Source organism: Staurois parvus, unplaced genomic scaffold (assembly GCF_062004578.1).
Source record: "Staurois parvus isolate SC_StPar_1 unplaced genomic scaffold, SC_StPar_1.0 ptg000860l, whole genome shotgun sequence".
Taxonomy (NCBI): domain Eukaryota; kingdom Metazoa; phylum Chordata; class Amphibia; order Anura; family Ranidae; genus Staurois; species Staurois parvus.
The window spans coordinates 4,548,527-4,564,404 of NW_028318656.1; the positions used below are offsets into that span (position 1 = coordinate 4,548,527).

Below are 15,878 nucleotides of genomic sequence, written 5' to 3' on the forward strand. Positions count from 1 at the left end.
TTATAAAAACAGTGATAAAGAAGTACCTTCGCTGCTTCTTTCATTAGCTTCCTCCATTTCAGTTCTGGAACAATCAGACTCCATGCATATCACATCTTCTAGAAAAAAGGACAATAAATATAAAGACTTTCCTGCTCAGGGGAGCAGCTATGGCCGACTAATCCTAATCCAGTCTGCACTACCAGGGGCGGACTGACAACTCATGGGGCCCCCGGGCAATAGAGGATCATGGGGCCCCTGTGTCCTTGCCCAAACTCAAAAAAGCCTATGAAAAAGGTACCAGGGGCATCTCATGGGGCACCTTACTGACCCCGGGCCCTCGGGCAGTGCCCGAGTTTCCAAATGGTCAGTCCGCCCCTGTGCACTACCAAGTCAGTCACTCACCTTCCGTCCCTTATTTAAAACCAAATCTCTTTCTCCTCCTTTGCCCCTCATACATCCTTCATTAGGGCTGCATTCACACCTGAGCGTTTTGTAGCGCGAAGCTCGAAGCTCCAGAACGCTCAGGCAGAAAAAAATCAATACTACTCTATGGAGATGGTTCACATCATCGCATGAAGCAAAATGCCTGAAGCTGAAAAAAGTTTTGGAGCTACTGTTGGAGCTCGATTTGGGCAGATGTGCACATTTTTGGCGTGTTTTTATTCCATAGAAAAGAATAGAAACGCGCAATTGACGCGTTTTTGCACGCATTTTGTGTGATTTTCTGAAAAAACGTAGAATAAAAAATAGTAATAGTATATGAATAAATAATTGTTAAATAAATAAAATAAATACACATGTAAATAAAAAAATCATGATAAATAAATTGTAAATAAATAAATAACCCCTAACCTAAAAATGAAATAAATTCTTAATAATAATATTAGTAATAATAATAAACACACGAACAATACATTATTATTATTAATAATAATAACAACAACAATAATTATTATTATCATACGGGATTTATATAGCGCCAACTATTTGGTCAGCGCTTTACCATATAACGGGAGAAAATACAGCAACAATACAGTTCAATACAAGAGGGTTAGGAGGGTAATAATAAAAATAATAACAATAATAACAATAATTATTATTATACAGGATTTATATAGCACCAACAGTTTGCTCAGCGCTACAATATAACGGGAGACAATACAGCAACAATACAGTTCAATACAAGAGGGTTAAGGGGGCAATAATAATAATAATAATAAAAAAATATCTTAGATTGTAAACTCCAAGGAGCAGGGCCCTCCTAAACCTCTTGTATTAAACTGTGTAGTTGCTTTATTGTCTCCCTTGATTTTGTAAAGCGCTGAGCAAACTGTTGGCGCTATATAAATCTTTTATTACTTTTTTAGGTTTTGGGGTTAAGGTAATGCATTATTATTAATATACTAATTTACTATTACAAGTATTTATATATGATTATTGTTTATTTATTTTTGTATTTATTTTACATTTATTTATTCATTAATAATAATAATTATTATTATTGTTAATAATATTATTAATTATAATAATGATGTATTTTATTTGTTCGGGTTTAGATGTTTAGGTTTAGGTGTTTTTTGGGGGGTTTTTTTATTATTACTATTATTTTTACCCTAACACAAAATAATGATAGTACAGAGCCCTGGGGGCATGCTGCACATGCTCAATTTAGTGTGTATTGCTAGATATATTTATGTGATCAGCACAGAGCTAATCAGACAGAGGTCAGGGGTTCTGCATCCTGCTAGAGCAGAAAGAAAACTCCTCCTACAAGCTTTAACCAGTGCTCTTCTGGACACTGATAGAAGTCACAAGACTGCTCTATACTGCTTATGAGAAAAGGTATTTAGCAGTTTATATTTACTAAAATAATTGCATTTCCATGTTCTGTGTACTGTGGGGGACTGGATATAGTGAATGCAGCTCAGGAGTAATCAATTGCACAGCAACACTTCCTACCAGGGAAGGGGGATGCAGCTCAAGAGTAATCAATTGCACAGAAACACTCCTATCAGGGAAGGGGGACGCAGCTCAGGAGTAATCAATTGCACAGAAACACTCCTACCAGGGAATGGGGACGCAGCTCAAGAGTAATCAATTGCACAGAAACACTCCTATCAGGGAAGGGGGACGCAGCTCAGGAGTAATCAATTGCACAGAAACACTCCTATCAGGGAAGGGGGACGCAGCTCAGGAGTAATCCATTGTACAGCAACACTCCTATCAGGGAAGGAGGACGCAGCTCAGGAGTAATCCATTGTACAGCAACACTCCTATCAGGGAAGGGGGACGCAGCTCAGGAGTAATCCATTGTACAGCAACACTCCTATCAGGGAAGGGGGACGCAGCTCAGGAGTAATCAATTGCACAGCAACACTCCTACAAGGGAAGGGGGATGCAGCTCAGGAAGCCAATTAGATGTGCTACATAAACATGTCCTGACAAGAAACATGCTAAAAGGAGGAGAGAACAGATACAAATTATCAGTCTGCTGCTCCTGTGCTGTCCAATCACAGGCTGGGAGTGTGGAGGCTGCATTGCCCAACTGCAGTAGAGAAGTCAGGTCACCAAGTTGAATGGTGCCAGCAGTCAGAATACAATAGCTGAAGAAGGAAGAATTTCTTCATCCGTAGTGATATAGAAATCTGATTTCTTTCATTCAGCCAGCAGGCTAAATGAATGAAATATATGGGTGTATGGTCCGTGGTATTTTATAGCTCATTAAAAATAATTAAACTTTTCTTATTTAATTGTTTGTGAAACTGAAAAAACTAAATCTGTATATTGAGGAAAAAAATAGAAATTAAAATAAAAATCAGCAAAAAATAATAAAAAAATAATAGTGGAGGAAAGAGTTATTCTGAGCTGATTAGGGTTAGCTATGGGTTAATAAGGGGTTACAGTGGAATGCCTTTTATTTAAAAAGAACTTGTTTTCATTTGTTATTTTTTTAACCACTTGCCCTCCAGAGGATTTTCCCCCTCTTCCTGATCAGGCCATTTTTTGTGATACAGCGCTGCGTTATTTTAACTGACAATTCCACGGTCATGCAACGTTTCACCCAAATTAAATTGATGTCCTTTTTTTCCCACAAATAGAGCGTTCTTTCAGTGGTATTTGATCGCCTGTGCGTTTTTAATTTTTTGTGCTATAAACGAAAAAAAGACTGACAATTTTGAAAAAAAAAACTATATTTTTTACTTTTTTCTATAAAAAAAATCCAGTTTAAAAAAAAATTAAAAAATCTAATTTTGTCATCTAATTTAGGCCAAAATGTATTCTGCTCCATGTTTTGCTAAAAAAAATCCCAATACGTGTAAATTAATTGGATTACATGAAAGTTATAGCGTTCACAAATGTTTAGATACAGTATAGATACTGGAATTGTTTTTTTGTTTTTTTACGGTGATCAGCGACTTATAGTGGGACTGAGGTGGGCATTCTGACACTGGGGGACACTAATAAAAAGCACTGACACTGTACTAATGGTACTGGGCAGGAAGGGGTTAACACGTGTGCTGTTTCACTATGGGGGCTGTGTGTGTGTTTCACTATAAACACACTGCTTTGTATGGCTGTGCTATGCAGAGCCATACAAAGCAATGTGCAGGAGCTGACAGGGGAGAGATCTGTATTGTTTACATACAGGTTTCTCCTTGTGGGAAGTCCTCGGAGATCGTTGGGTGCTGGCGGCGAATCATCGGCCTGAACCTGGTGATTGACAGCCGAGGACGCGAATGTATATACATGATTTTGCGCACCCGTGCCGCCGTGTAGCAGCATTTCTGCTATAGAGCAGCGCGGAAGCGGTTAAAATCCTGAAGTGTTTAAAGTATATCTCTAAGCAAATTTTTTTTGCTTTTTTTGCTTTAGAGACTGTGGCCGTTGTTACAGAAAAGGAAAGTGAGGGGAAATCCCATATTTCATAGTTTTCCCCAGAACAAGAGGTGAAGGAAAATCTTCCAATGGGGATGCCTGTTCCGGGGACAACTGTCTAAGATGGGAATTCCCCTTACTTTGGCAGATTTCCTCCAACTTCCTTTTGCATCTCTGAAACAGAAAATGAAGGAAAATTCCCTCCAATGATCCAAAGACAGCGAAAAATCTGAACATGACATGCAGCCAAATTGGCTTACCTTTGGTCTGAGATGTTTCTTCTTCTACCAGTTCCACACAGTCTTCATTGTCATCAGAGTCCACATAAATGTAGCCTTACATAAAAGAGAAATTGAAATATAAATCAGGATCGTTTCTCTTTTAAATCCCAACCAAAACCATTTTGCTGGGTTTGGTAGTAGGATGACCAACAAGCTGATACAGTGCCTTGAAAAAGTATTCATACCCCTTGAAATTTTCCACATTTTGTCATGTTACAACCAAAAACGTAAAATGTATTTTATTGGGATTTGATGTGATAGACCAGAGGTCTCCAAACTGTGGCCCTTTGCCAGAATGATACAAGGCCCCATTCCTCCCACTGACAACAATGGTGCATTATTCCTTCCACTGACACCAACAATGGTGCACTATTCATCCTACTGATACCAATGATAGTGCACTATTCCTCCCACTGATACCAATGATGGGGCGCTTTTCCTGCCACTGATACCAATGATGGGGCACTATTCCTCCCACTGATACCAATGATGGGGCACTATTCCTCCCACTGATACCAATGATGGGGCACTATTCCTCCCACTGATACCAATGATGGGACACTATTCCTCCCACTGATACCAATGATGGGACACTATTCCTCCCACTGATACCAATGATGGGGCACTATTTCCCCCACTGACACCAATGATGGGGCACTATTCCTCCCACTGACACCAATGATGGGGCACTATTCCTCCCACTGATACCAATGATGGAGCACTATTCCTCCCACTGATACCAATGATGGGGCACTATTCCCCCCACTGACACCAATGATGGGGCACTATTCCTCCCACTGATACCAATGATGGGGCACTATTCCTCCCACTGATACCAATGATGGGGCACTATTCCTCCCACTGATACCATTGATGGGACACTATTCCTCCCACTGATACCAATGATGGAGCACTATTCCTCCACTGATACCAATGATGGGGAACTATTCCTCCCGCTGATACCAATGATGGAGCGCTATTCCTTCCATTGATACCAATGATGGGGCACTATTCCTCCCACTGATACCAATGATGGAGCACTATTCCTCCCGCTGATACCAATGATGGAGCGCTATTCCTTCCATTGATACCAATGATGGGGTGCTATTCCTCCCACTGATACCAATGATGGGGCACTATTCCTCCCACTGATACCAATGACGGGGCACTATTCCTCCACTGATACCAATGATGGGACACTATTTCTCCACTGATACCAATGATGGGGCACTATTCCTCTCACTGATACCAATGATGGGGCACTATTCCTCCACTGATACCAATGATGGGGCATTATTCCTCCCACTGATACCAATGATAGGACACTATTCCTCCCACTGATACCATTGATGGGACACTGTTCCTCCCACTGATACCAATGATGGGGCGCTATTCCTCCCACGGATACCAATGATGGGACACTATTCTTCTCACTGATACCAATGATGGGGCACTATTCCTCCCACTGATACCAATGATGGGACACTATTCCTCCCACTGATACCAATGATGGAGCACTATTCCTCCCATTGATACCAATGATGGAGCACTATTCCTCCCATTGATACCAATTATGGGGTGCTATTCCTCCCAATGATACCAATGATGGGACACTATTTCTCCACTGATACCAATGATGGGGCATTATTCCTCCCACTGATACCAATGATGGGACACTATTTCTCCACTGATACCAATGATGGGGCACTATTCCTCTCACTGATACCAATGATGGGGCACTATTCCTCCACTGATACCAATGATGGGGCATTATTCCTCCCACTGATACCAATGATAGGACACTATTCCTCCCACTGATACCAATGATGGGACACTGTTCCTCCCACTGATATCAATGATGGGGCGCTATTCCTCCCACTGATACCAATGATGGGACACTATTTCTCCACTGATACCAATGATGGGGCATTATTCCTCCCACTGATACCAATGATGGGACACTATTCCTCCCACTGATACCAATGATGGGGCACTATTCCTCCACTGATACTGTCAGGGAACGAGAAGATCGCTGCGGCGCACGAATCTGCACAAGACATACAGACATGCGGGCACTAGGACCCAGGCGCGCCTGTCACCAATGACGGCACCAGGCAGGCACTAGGACCCAGGCGCACCTGTCGGCACTGGGTGGGCTATTTAAACCAGCTCTTGCAATGCTCACATTGCCCTATGGTCTTGTTCCTGTTGTTCCTGCTCGTTCTGTTCCTGAGATTGCTTTGTTACTGGCCTAGCCTGACCCTGATTGCTGTTGACCATCTCCTGCCCTGACCCCTGGCTCGTCTTGACTTCTCTTCTCCCTGCTCCTGATTATCTGACCTCCTGCTGCTGAACCTGGCCTGTGACCCGACTACTCTCTGCCTACTGCTCTGTACCGTTTCGCCTCCACTGTTACCGACCTGGCCTGTTTGACTTCGCTATCCCTCCACGGTGTCATCCATCCATCCTGCGCGGATCTGCTCCGCCCTTCACAGCAGGCTCTTATCTGCTACGTGCCACTGGCATTGACTTCTACCACAGCTAGGTGCACCCGGGGGCCGCAACCGGGTCTCAGCCTGCTCCAAGTCCATCCCCACCATCAGGGGCTCTGGTGAATAAGCAGACTGAGGCTTAGACTCCGTGCCCTGGGGAATCCCGGCCTGTGGATCTCTAGAGTCACCGTCAGTCAGTACCTGACAGATACCAATGATGAGGCACTATTCCTCCCACTGATACCAATGATGGGACACCATTCCTCCCACTGATACCAATGATGGGACACCATTCCTCCCACTGATACCAATGATGGGACACCATTCCTCCCACTGATACCAATGATGGGGCACCATTCCTCCCACTGACACCAATGATGGGGCACCATTCCTCCCACTGACACCAATGATGGGGCACCATTCCTCCCACTTATACCAATGATATGGCACCATTCCTCCCACCTATACCAATGATGGGGCACTATTCCTCCCACTGATAACAATGATGGGGCGCTATTCCTCCCACTGATAGCAATGATGGGGCGCTATTCCTCCCACTGATAACAATGATGGGGCGCTATTCCTCCCACTGATAGCAATGATGGGGCACTATTCCTCCCACTGATACCAATGATGGGGCACTATTCCTCCACTGATACCAATGATGGGGCACTATTCCTCCCACTGATACCAATGATGGGGCACTATTCCTCCTACTGATACCAATGATGGGGCACTATTCCTCCTACTGATACCAATAATGGGACACTATTCCTCCCACTGATACCAATGATGGGGCACTATTCCTCCCACTGATACAAATGATGGGACACTATTCCTCCCCCTGATACCAGTGATGGGGCACTATTCCTCCCACTGATACCAATGATGGGGCACTATTCCTCCCACTGATACCAATGATGGGGCACTATTCCTCCCACTGATACCAATGATGGGGCACTATTCCTTCCACTGATTCCAATTATGGGCCACTATTCCTCCACTGATACCAATGATAGGGCACTATTCCTCCCACTGATACCCATGATGGGGCACTATTCCTCCCACTGACACCAATGATGGGGCACTATTCTTCTCACTGATACCAATGATGGGGCACTATTCCTCCCACTGATACCAATGATGGGGCACTATTTCTCCCACTGATACCAATGATGGGGCACTATTCCTCCCACTGATACCAATGATGGTGCACTATTCCTCCCACTGACACCAATGATGGGGCACTATTCCTCCCACTGATACCAATGATGGTGCACTATTCCTCCCACTGATACCCATGATGGGGCACTATTCCTCCCACTGACACCAATGATAGGGCACTATTCTTCTCACTGATACCAATGATGGGGCACTATTCCTCCCACTGATACCAATGATGGGGCACTATTTCTCCCACTGATACCAATGATGGGGCACTATTCCTCCCACTGATACCAATGATGGTGCACTATTCCTCCCACTGATACCAATGATGGGGCACTATTCCTCCCACTGATACCAATGATGGGGCACTATTCCTCCCACTGACACCAATGATGGGACACTATTCCTCCCACTGATACCAATGATGGGGCACTATTCCTCCCACTGATACCAATGATGGGGCACTATTCCTCCCACTGATACCAATGATGGGGCACTATTCCTCCCACTGATACCAATGACGGGGCACTATTCCTCCACTGATACCAATGATGGGGCGCTATTCCTCCCACTGATACCAATGATGGGACACTATTTCTCCCACTGATACCAATGATGGGGCACTATTCCTCCCACTGATACCAATGATGGGGCACTATTTCTCCCACTGATACCAATGATGGGGCACTATTCCTCCCACTGATACCAATGATGGGGCACTATTCCTCCCACTGACACCAATGATGGGACACTATTCCTCCCACTGATACCAATGATGGGGCACTATTCCTCCCACTGATACCAATGATAGGGCACTATTCCTCCCACTGATACCAATGATGGGGCACTATTCCTCCCACTGATACCAATGATGGGGCACTATTCCTCCCACTGATACCAATGATGGGGCACTATTCCTCCCACTGATACCAATGATGGGGCACTATTCCTCCACTGATACCAATGATGGGGCGCTATTCCTCCCACTGATACCAATGACGGGGCACTATTCCTCCACTGATACCAATGATGGGGCGCTATTCCTCCCACTGATACCAATGATGGGACACTATTCCTCCCACTAATACCAATGATGGGGCACTATTCCTCCCACTGATACCAATGATGGGGCACTATTCCTCCCACTGACACCAGTGATGGGGCACTATTCCTCCCACTGATACCAATGATGGGGCACTATTCCTCCACTGATACCAATGATGGGACACTATTCCTCCCACTGATACCAATGATGGGGCACTATTCCTCCACTGATACCAATGATGGGACACTATTCCTCCCACTGATACCAATGATGGGGCAATATTCCTTCCACTGATTCCAATTATGGGGCAATACTCCTCCTACTAACCACCAACCTTGAAGCCATGTTTATTCTCACTGATGCTGGGCCCGGGACATTTTCTACCCCTACTGACCACAATCCGAGTCTGAGGTACAGTAAACTGCCAGATATAGCCTGCAGTGCTGATCGTGCAACAAAAAATGACAGGGCAGTTGTACAGAAGTCTATCTGTAGATCAACTTCTGAACACCCTCCCTGCCCATACATGGGTCAAAATTCGGTCAAATTTTGATTCAAGTATGGTTGACTTAAAGTGTGACTGTAGCAGTGGGGATGGATGGAGGAAGGTCCTTTGCTGGAGATTATGAGGCAGAGACCATAGACCTGAATCTTCAATCTGGGGACATTGAGCATACGCCACTAACCCTCGTGGCAGGCCGCATGTGGCCCATGACCCCCGATCTAATAGATTAGTAATTCCCATGGTAACATGTACGTGGTCTCCCGGAATCCACAGATGTTCTTTCTGCTCATCCCACCCAATAGTATCTGTGGGGCCCAACCTCCCCCCACTTCCCTCCCATCCCATATTATCTCACCTTCGGGGCTTGGCCAGTCAGAACTCCCGCTACCTCCAGGCTCAGCCGCCATGTTCCGTCTCTCCATAGATGAAGCTGGCTGCTATTTCTGGGAAAAGATAGATAGATAGAGCGAATTATAGAGCGATAGATAGATAGAGCGAATTATAGAGCGATAGATAGAGTGAATTATAGAGCGATAGATAGATAGAGCGAATTATAGAGCAATAGATAGATAGAGCGAATTATAGAGCGATAGATAGATAGAGCGAATTATAGAGCAATAGATAGATAGAGCGAATTAAAGAGCGATAGATAGAGCGAATTATAGAGCGATAGAGCGAATTATAGAGCGATAGATAGAGCGAATTATAGAGCGATAGATAGAGCGAATTATAGAGCGAATGATAGATAGATAGAGCGAATTATAGAGCGAATGATAGATAGATAGAGCGAATTATAGAGCGATAGATAGATAGATAGATAGATAGATAGATAGATAGATAGATAGATAGATAGATAGATAGATAGATAGATAGATAGAGCGAATTATAGAGCGAATGATAGATAGATAGATAGAGCGAATTATAGAGCGAATTATAGAGCGATAGAGCGAATTATAGAGCGATAGAGCGAATTATAGAGCGAATTATAGAGCGATAGAGCGAATTATAGAGCAAATTAAAGAGCGATAGAGCGAATTATAGAGCAAATTATAGAGCGATAGAGCGAATTATAGAGCGAATTATAGAGCGATAGAGCAAATTATAGAGTGATAGAGCAAATTATAGAGCGAATTATAGAGCGAATTATAGAGCGAATTATAGAGCGAATTATAGAGGGATAGAGCGAATTATAGAGCGAATTATAGAGCGAATTATAGAGCGATAGAGCGAATTATAGAGCGATAGAGCAAATTATAGAGCGAATTATAGAGCGAGCGATAGAGCAAATTATAGAGCGATAGAGCGAATTATAGAGCGATAGAGCGAATTATAGAGCGATAGATAGAGCGAATTATAGAGCGAATGATAGATAGATAGAGCGAATTATAGAGCGATAGATAGATAGAGCGAATGATAGAGCGATAGAGCGCATTATAGAGCGAATGATAGATAGATAGAGCGAATTATAGAGCGAATGATAGATAGATAGATAGAGCGAATTATAGAGCGATAGAGCGAATTATAGAGCGAATTATAGAGCGATAGAGCAAATTATAGAGCGAATTATAGAGCGATAGAGTGAATTATAGAGCGAATTATAGAGCGATAGAGCAAATTATAGAGCAAATTATAGAGCAAATTATAGAGCGATAGAGCGAATTATAGAGCGAATTATAGAGCGATAGAGCGAATTATAGAGCGATAAAGCAAATTATAGAGCGAATTATAGAGCGATAGAGCGAATTATAGAGCGATGGAGCGAATTATAGAGCGAATTATAGAGCGATAGAGCGAATTATAGAGCAAATTATAGAGCGATAGAGCGAATTATAGAGCAAATTATAGAGCGATAGAGCGAATTATAGAGCGAATTATAGAGCGATAGAGCAAATTATAGAGTGATAGAGCAAATTATAGAGCGAATTATAGAGCGATAGAGCGAATTATAGAGGGATAGAGCGAATTATAGAGCGAATTATAGAGCGAATTATAGAGCGATAGAGCGAATTATAGAGCGATAGAGCAAATTATAGAGCGAATTATAGAGCGAGCGATAGAGCGAATTATAGAGCGATAGAGCGAATTATAGAGCGATAGAGCGAATTATAGAGCGATAGATAGAGCGAATTATAGAGCGAATGATAGATAGATAGAGCGAATTATAGAGCGATAGATAGATAGAGCGAATGATAGAGCGATAGAGCGCATTATAGAGCGAATGATAGATAGATAGAGCGAATTATAGAGCGAATGATAGATAGATAGATAGAGCGAATTATAGAGCGAATTATAGAGCGATAGAGCGAATTATAGAGCGAATTATAGAGCGATAGAGCAAATTATAGAGCGAATTATAGAGCGATAGAGTGAATTATAGAGCGAATTATAGAGCGATAGAGCAAATTATAGAGCGAATTATAGAGCGAATTATAGAGCGATAGAGCGAATTATAGAGCGAATTATAGAGCGATAGAGCGAATTATAGAGCGATAAAGCAAATTATAGAGCGAATTATAGAGCGATAGAGCGAATTATAGAGCGATGGAGCGAATTATAGAGCGAATTATAGAGCGATATAGCGAATTATAGAGCGAATTATAGAGCCATAGAGCGAATTATAGAGCGAATTATAGAGCGAATTATAGAGCGATAGAGCGAATTATAGAGCGATAGAGCGCATTATAGAGCGATAGATAGATAGATAGAGCAAATTATAGAGCGATAGAGCGAATTATAGAGCGAATGATAGATAGATAGATAGATAGATAGATAGATAGAGCGAATTATAGAGCGAATGATAGATAGAGCGAATTATAGAGCGATAGATAGATAGAGCGAATGATAGAGCGATAGAGCGAATTATAGAGCGAATGATAGATAGATAGAGCGAATTATAGAGCGATAGATAGAGCGAATGATAGAGCGATAGAGCGAATTATAGAGCGAATGATAGATAGATAGAGCGAATTATAGAGCGAATGATAGATAGAGCGAATTATAGAGCGAATGATAGATAGATAGATAGATAGATAGATAGATAGAGCGAATTATAGAGCGATAGAGCGAATTATAGAGCGAATTATAGAGCGATAGAGCGAATTATAGAGCGAATTATAGAGCGATAGAGCGAATTATTGAGCAAATTATAGAGCGAATTATAGAGCGATAGAGCGAATTATAGAGCGATAGAACGAATTATAGAGCGATAGAGCGAATTATAGAGCGAATTATAGAGCGATAGAGCAAATTATAGAGCGATAGAGCGAATTATAGAGCGATAGAGCGAATTATAGAGCGAATTATAGAGCGATAGAGCGTATTATAGAGCGAATTATAGAGCGATAGAGCAAATTATAGAGCGAATTATAGAGCGAATTATAGAGCGATAGAGCGAATTATAGAGCGAATTATAGAGCGGTAGAGCGAATTATAGAGCGAATTATAGAGCAAATTATAGAGCGATAGAGCGAATTATAGAGCGAATTATAGAGCGATAGAGCGAATTATAGAGCGAATTATAGAGCAAATTATAGAGCGATAGAGCGAATTATAGAGCGAATTATAGAGCAAATTATAGAGCGATAGAGCGAATTATAGAGCGAATTATAGAGCAAATTATAGAGCGATAGAGCGAATTATAGAGCGAATTATAGAGCAAATTATAGAGCGATAGAGCGAATTATAGAGCGAATTATAGAGCGAATTATAGAGCGAGCGATAGAGCGAATTATAGAGCGATAGAGCGAATTATAGAGCGAATTATAGAGCGAATTATAGAGTGATAGAGCGAATTATAGAGCAAATTATAGAGCGAATTATAGAGCGAATTATAGAGCGATAGAGCGAATTATAGAGCGAATTATAGGGCGATAGAGCGAATTATAGAGCGAATTATAGAGCGATAGAGCGAATTATAGAGCGATAGAGCGAATTATAGAGCGAATTATAGAGCGATAGAGCGAATTATAGAGCGAATTATAGAGCAAGCGATAGAGCGAATTATAGAGCGAATTATAGAGCGATAGAGCGAATTATAGAGCGATAGAGCGAATTATAGAGCGAATTATAGAGAGAGAGAGAGAGAGAGATAGATAGAGATAGATAGAGAGAGAGATAGAGATAATATAGTCTATAGATAGAATCGATTGATAGACAGACAGACAGACACATAGATCGCATGACCCTCAGCAGGCTGACCACAGACAGATCTCTGCATCCAGTGCTCTCCGATATTTACAACATCCTGGCCACGCCCTTGGCCTGTAAATGGTTGTAGTTCCAGTAGCAGCCTTCAGAGGGCGGTGCAGTGCAGAGTCCCGAGGACCGGGCGCAGAGTGGCTCTCCGGTGCTGTGTGAAGGAGCGGTCTGCAGTGGTGGTGGGGGGAGGGGATCTCCTTCTCAGGTGCTCTCTCTGTGGTCCGGGCTCATGGCAGTGCGGACACGTGACTGTACTGTATGCATGTATGTATGTAGACTTCCAGGTGACATATACCGGGAGATCCAATGACAGGTTGATGTCGGTGGGAATGTGAGAGATCTCCGCCCAACCTTCCTTCATACATAGAACATCAATCACATCTACAGATACACCCGGATTCTGTGGAAGAGGTATGTCACTCATGACGTGCATTTATTAATGTTTTCACCCAGGATTCAAACAGCTTTCACCTAAGATAAACATTTTCTCACTAATTCCTATATGAAATTGAGTGAATCTTGGATGAATATGCTGTGAATCTTGGGTGAATATATTGTAAATCCTGGGTGAATGTAGTGTGAATCGTAGTTGAATGTAGTTTGAATCTTGGGTGAGTATACTGTGAATCCTGGGTGAATGTAGTGTAAATCCTGGTTGAATGTAGTGAGAATCTTGGGCAAATATATTGTAAATCCTGAGTGAATGTAGAGTGAATCATAGTTGAATGTAGTGTTAATTGTTGGTGAATGTAGTGTGAATCTTTAGTGAGTATAATGTGAGTCTTGTGTGAATGTATCCTAAATTCTGGTTGCATGTAGTGTGAATCTTGGGTGAATGCCATGCAAATCCTTGGTGCATTGAGTGCATAGCTTAGGTGAATACGGTGTGAATCTTGGTTGAATGTAATGTGAATCCTGGGTGAATGCACTGTGAATCTTGGGTTAATTTAGTGTAAATTGTGGGTGAATGTAATATGAATCCTGGGTAGTGTAACATATTGGGTGAAAAACATTAAGGGCACATTTATATTGGTGTGAAGCCTTGGTGCATGTGTGTTAATGTGTGTGATGTCACATTATGTCCGATGCACTACAACACCCAGAAATCAGAAATGTCCCAAAATATTCACCTCTATACCCGCTGATGATTGGCTGCGGCTGCACAGAGTAGAAGATACATTCCCATCATTCACACATCCACTTTTTGCAGTCAGCTTAGATGGCCACCAGGTGGCAGATTTTGTCCATGAAAAAACTCGACTTCATAATGCCAAATCCATTGACACCAAATGAGAGGACTGGGAAGAAAAGTGTGACCCCCCCAGCAACAGGGGTATTCCCCAGCAACAGGAATGAACCCACCGACAGCGGTGAACTCCAGAAACAGGAGTGACCCTCAACAACAGGAGTGACCCTCAACAACAGGAGTGACCCTCAACAACAGGAATGACCCCCAGCAACAGGAGTGACCCTCAACAACAGGAGTGACCCTCAGTAACAGGAGTGACCCCCAGCAACAGGAATGACCCCCAGCAACAGGAGTGACCCTCAACGGGAATGACAGCCAGCAACAGGAGTGACCCTCAACAACAGGAGTGACCCCCAACAACAGGAGTGACACTCAGTAACAGGACTGACCATCAGTAACAGGAATGACCCCCAGCAAAAGGAATGACCCCCAACAACAGGAGTGACCCTCATTAACAGGAATGACCATCAGTAACAGGAGTGACCATCAATAACAGGAATGCCCCCCAGCAACAGGAGTGACCCTCAACAACAGCAGTGACCCCCAACAACAGGAATGACCCCTAACAACAGAAGTGACACCCAACAGGAATGACCCCCACCAGGAATGACCCCAAGCAACAGGAGTGACACCCAACAGGAATGACCCCCACCAGGAATGACCCCAAGCAACAGGAGTGACCCTCAACAACAGGAATGACCCCCAGCAACAGGAGTGACCCCCAGCAACAGGAGTGACCATCAGTAACAGGAGTGACCCCCAGCAACAGGAGTGACCCCCAGCAACAGGAGTGACCCTCAACAACAGGACTGACCCCCAACAACAGGACTGACCCCCAACAACAGAAGTTACCCCCAGCAACAGGAATGACCCTCAACAGCCGGAATGACCCTCAACAACAGGAATGACCCCCAGTAACAGGAGTGACCATCAGTAACAGGAGTGACCATCAAAAACAGGAATGCCCCCCAGCAACAGGAGTGACCCCCAGCAACAGGAGTGACCCTCAGTAACAGGAGTGACCATCAATAACAGAAGTGACTCAACAACAGGAATGACCCCCAGCAACAGGAGTGAACCCCAA

General features: G+C 43.1%; 1 protein-coding gene across 1 annotated transcript in view; it reads right to left on the reverse strand.

The window, feature by feature from the left end:
- The window catches only part of LOC149443472 (DNA (cytosine-5)-methyltransferase 3A-like), a 94,018-nt gene extending 84,263 nt beyond the window's left edge, over positions 1–9,755 (reverse strand). Inside the window, exons 1-3 of the mRNA XM_089655704.1 lie at positions 9,704–9,755; positions 4,119–4,193; positions 27–98 (exon numbers count right to left, since the gene is read on the reverse strand). Coding sequence (XP_089511830.1) covers positions 27–98; positions 4,119–4,193; positions 9,704–9,755 — 199 coding nt within the window. The remainder of the gene's footprint in view (positions 1–26; positions 99–4,118; positions 4,194–9,703) is intronic.
- Positions 9,756–15,878: the final 6,123 nt, after the last annotated feature.